At 33.0% G+C, this 5,000-nt stretch overlaps 1 protein-coding gene across 6 annotated transcripts in view; it reads right to left on the reverse strand.

Moving 5' to 3' along the window:
* Positions 1–5,000, reverse strand: part of LOC124948038 (cytohesin-1) — a 67,742-nt gene that overhangs the window by 2,535 nt on the left and 60,207 nt on the right. For all 6 annotated transcript variants that reach the window (XM_047491071.1, XM_047491073.1, XM_047491070.1 and 3 more), the window contains 2 exons: positions 4,035–4,640; positions 522–633 (listed from right to left, as the gene is read on the reverse strand). In XM_047491071.1, coding sequence (XP_047347027.1) covers positions 522–633; positions 4,035–4,640 — 718 coding nt within the window. The remainder of the gene's footprint in view (positions 1–521; positions 634–4,034; positions 4,641–5,000) is intronic.

Below are 5,000 nucleotides of genomic sequence, written 5' to 3' on the forward strand. Positions count from 1 at the left end.
TATTTTGAAATTTGATTTTGAATTGTATAATATTATTTTTTTTTTCTTCCCCCTTTTCATAATGAGAAACAAAAAGGAAAGTATATTAATACTCGGGACGGGGAAGGAAAAAAAAAAAAAAAAAAAAAGAAAAAGAAAAAAGGAAAAAATTGAAGTTAGAAACGTTATGTAAAAAAAAAAAAAAAAAAAAAAAAGGAAGAACGAAAAAAAAATTTTATTGCTCCGTAAATATCAGATAAAATGTTATAAAATCTTTAATTCTTCTCTTTTCCCTTTCGCATGTGATTAATAGTATTTTTTCTCGGTATAAATTTTCCTTTTATGTAGATGAAGAAAAAGATGCATTTCAAAGAAGAGATCGGACGTGATTATTAGAAGTGACGCTAAGTCGAAAAGGACGAAAAAGTGTTGTTGACAGGATAGACAGACTACTAGAAGGAGGAAGAAAGAGAGAGAGAGAGAGAGAGAGAGAGAGAGAGAGAGAGAGATAGGTTTGCTGGATTGACGAGACAGGAAATTACCTTGCTTCCAAAGCCAGCCTTCCTTATCGGGGTTAAAGAAGGTGTGCATCAAATCGTTGCCATCGTCTTCCGGGATCTTGAATGGTTCCGTTTTTATACTTTCGTAAAGACTCTGAGAAGCAAACGAATTCATTCATTACATACACACATATACATACATATATATATATATATATATATATATATATATATATATATCACGCGTCCGCGATCAAAATTTTTTTTATTTTTAATAAATAAAAAATTTAATTAATTAATCGATCGATCGAGTTCTTTATGTGGGATGAACGCATAAAAAAAAAAAAAAGAAAAGAAAAGGAAAAAAAAAATTAAGAAAAGTAAATTTTACTAGATTCACCCCCTCCCCCGTCCCTCCCATCCTTCCTTCCTTCCTTCCTTCCTTATCCCAAGGATTGGTTTTAATAAATAATAAAAAATGTTTCCTCTAAATTGATCGACAATTTTTAAAGGGGGGACGGGGGAAAGAAAAGGAAAAAGAAAAAGAAGAGGAGAAAAAAAAAAGGAAAAGAAACGAAAGGATTATAATAAAAATAAATAGAATAGAAGGTTCAATTTCATCAATGGCGCCTGGAGAATTCACTAAAGTTATATGTATAATAACGATCATAATAACTTCGTCGTTTAAATGGCGATCAAAACGATTCTCGGGTTATAACAACGTGGCTCTCTCTCTCTCTCTCTCTCTCTCTCTCTCTCTCTCTCTCTCTCTCTCTCTCTCTCTCTCTCTCTCTTGGTATACTATTACTATACTCATAAATCTGTCATTAAAGAATCATTCCAACGGAATAGCGAGATTTCTCCTGACCCCTTATACCCCTTTAGCTATCATGGCGTTTAACCACCACCACCATCAACCAACCAACACTATCAAAGCCTAGTAATAGTATATAAACGGACGACGGACGTTCGTTCATTCTATCGAGGAGACACTTGCATAAGCTTGCCAATTGCTTTATATATCCCGTTGCAAAAGCCAATAGACCGTGTGCATTTGATATATAAAAGAAATGCCTCGCGAGAGAGATTCACGAATAGAAAATATCTTAGTATTGTATTCACCGAATTTTATGGAACGCAAGATTATATATTTGATCTTTTTCGTTTGTTTGTAATCCATTCTTTCCTTCTTTCTTTCTTTCTTTCTTTCTCTTTTTTTTTTCTGATTTTCTTTCTCTTTTTCTTTTTCAATCTTCCTTTTCTTTTTTTTTCTTTTTTTCATAAGTTTTTTCATAAGTTTCACAAAGTGAAATTATTTCACATTCGTCGATAACAAGAGAAAAAAATAAAATCCATCGTACGTAAGTTTCACGGAAATAATGCGAATAAAAAAAGAAAAAAAAAAATGTATGATTATTTCGGTAAGTAAAATATTATTGGGTTTTTTCTCTCATTTTTTTTTTTTTTTTTTTTTTTTTTTTGATATTTATTTATTTATTTATTTATTTATTACCGAACAAGTATTTATTTTTTGTTTTGATGCTAAAAATATTTCGCGTTCAAGAGTCCAGAAATTTTGGTGGCTTTGAGATAAAAAAATAACCACAGTACAATACTACCTCTGCTATACTACTATTACTACTACTACTACTACTACTACTACTACTACTACTACTGCTGCTATTACTTGTTTACTTTGAGTAAAATCATACTTTTTATGACCGGAAGAAGTCGAGAGAGAGTTCTGTTTGCGAATGTTTCTCCTCTGATAATATATGAAAATTTACAATTTTCATTCTTTCTTTCTTCTTTTTTTCCGTTTCTTTTCTTTTTTCCTTTTTTCCATTTTCCTTTTTTTTTTTTTTTTTTTTTTTTTTTTTAACGAAGCTCTTAGATATAAGTAATAAAAGTGTTAATACGATAAACAGCTTTCAAATGTTATTATTAGATTAGAACTGTGTGTGACGAGGGATACTTTTTCTATGGTATCTATCAAATTTCATTATAGGCTTGATGATATAGGGCTCAATCAGGGCTTCTTTGCAATGTGAAAAAAAAAAAAAGAAAAAAGGGAATCATTTTTAACGTCACTACTGAGTCCTAAAAGTGAGACGTTTTAAATTGGGACGAGAAGAGAAGAAGAGGTCAGGTTAATGAGATGATAGATGATATACACACACACATACATACACACCCACCCACACACCCACACACACACACACACAAATAAACACGTATACGATTGAGCCTCCGTTTCTAGGAAGATCGCTTCCCCTTCCCTTCAATCTCCCACGTCCCCTCCACCCTCTAACCAACTACCCAACCAACCACCCACCCACTAACCCATCCACTTATATGACGACGAGTGGCCGTCACCAAGAGAGGCACAGCACATTGCATAATTCGCTCGATCCTTTCCCAAGGGTTTTTTACCCTTTTGAAAGGAAGAAAGAGGTGGATAGGGTGGGGTAGGGTGAGGTGGAGTGAGGTGGGATGAAATAGGATGGGGGGGTATAAGAAGAGGAAAGTCAAGTGTACCGAGAAAACTCTCTGCCATGTGCAAGTAAAATAAAAAAGAAAAAAATCTATATATATATATATATATATATTATATATATATCTTATCTCTCGACGTAAATAAATTATCTCAATGGCTTTAACGCGTTGAAATGTCACTGTTCCTCCTCCTCCTCCTCCTCCTATCATCTTCTACCGATCTATGGATCTTTTCGTTACGTTAACGCAAATGAATAATTATACGAACGAATGATATATATATTCCGGGAAAAAATTAGACGTTTAATTTTTTCTTTTTTTTTTTTTTTTGCAAAAATCTCGTGTTTACTCGCTAAAATTTATTCGAATTATCTCAACAACAACAATAACAACAACAAATCTATTAATTTATTCTAAAAGTTGAATGGAAAGAATGCTTAAAGAGGAGGTTTCGATCTAAAAATTTTCTTTTTTTTTTTTTTTTTTTTAAAGGAAATAAAATTGCACAAAAATCAATCAAAAGAAGAAAAAAGATATTACGTTCAACTTTGTCAAATTCAATCGTCAAAAGTGTTCGAATTTTCTTCTTTTTTCTTTTATAGATCCACTTCCGCAAAATTTCGTGCGGTTTAAAAATACGTTCGTTCTTTCATTTCTTTTCTCTCTCTCTCTCTCTCTCTCTCTCTTTTACAGAAAAAGAAAAGAAAGAAAAAAAAATACAACTTTTTATAAGTCATATGTCATTTAATATATTTCGTTAAAGGAAAAATTCTAAGGAATAATTTTTTTTTTCCATAATCCTAAATCGAAATCTTTCCCCATCCCTTTACTTTAAAGTAAGATCTTTTTCATTTAAAAATAATCCACAATAATATCCGTTCAGTATATATATATATATATATACAAATAAAAATAAAATGATATAAATAAGAACTCGATCGCGTCGCAATTGTATTCTAAGATCTAATAAAATAGTAAATAATGAAGGGAAAGAAAAAGAAGAAAGAAAGAAAGGAAGAAAGAAAGAAAATGAAAAAAAAAAAAAAAAAAAAAACTTACCACGAGTAATTCTCGTGGAAGGTCACCGCCATTGTTGATACCACGATTCATAGATATAAACTGTTCTACGCTGGGCTTGTCCTTGACGCTTGGATTATGTAGGGACGTGTTAAGCATTATAATGGCGAAACTGAGAACATAACAGGTGTCGGTGTTGGTGAATATATTTGGATTTAGCTGACAGTATCTCTGTGCGAAACACTCCATCATCCGATCTATTTTCTGTGCCTCGCCGGGCAAACGAAAGGACCATAAGAATTGTCTCAATGCCTGTACCAATATAAGATCGGTAAAATCATGGAGCTCGACGAAGGCACGTAATACGCGCTCGTTAAAATCGTGACGTTCTCCAAGATAATCGCCAATCGCTGTCTTGTTAAGGCCCTCCCCCTTGTAAAGGAACTGTGCAACATCCTCTGGCGTTGGTGCCAACAGGTTGTGCTCGATCAGGTACTCAATGCCCTTTTTCGGGTCCATGTTGAATTTCTTCCGTCCGATCGACGTCTGCTTTGCCTTGTTCGTCGGTTTCGTCTCGTTCGCGACGAGGCCTCCGCCCTCCATCGCCTCCATCTCTGCCACGACCTCACCAAGTTCATCTTTCAATTGCTGGAAAATAGAAATTCGTACGATTAGATGATAATTATCTAAGAATAAAAGATCTTTCTTATTTTTTTTTCATGTTTTCTTCCCTCCCTTTTTTTTTTCTTTTTTTTTTTTTTTTGGATAGTTCGACAGCACCTTATTTATTCGAACGAATTCAACGACTCTTGCCATATGAGATTATTTATTATTATAAAATGTTATAAATTGAATTATGAATTTTATTAGTTCCTTTGAAATATAAAACCTGTGTCACTGGTTATCGGCTATCAAGCTGACATTTTATGGAGGAAGCCCGAACTTAATTTCGTTTAAGTTGGTAATTTAAAAACCATAAAAAGAGATAAGAAATTCGTGTGTGTGTGT

The sequence above is a fragment of the Vespa velutina genome, chromosome 3 (assembly GCF_912470025.1).
Source record: "Vespa velutina chromosome 3, iVesVel2.1, whole genome shotgun sequence".
Lineage (NCBI taxonomy): Eukaryota > Metazoa > Arthropoda > Insecta > Hymenoptera > Vespidae > Vespa > Vespa velutina.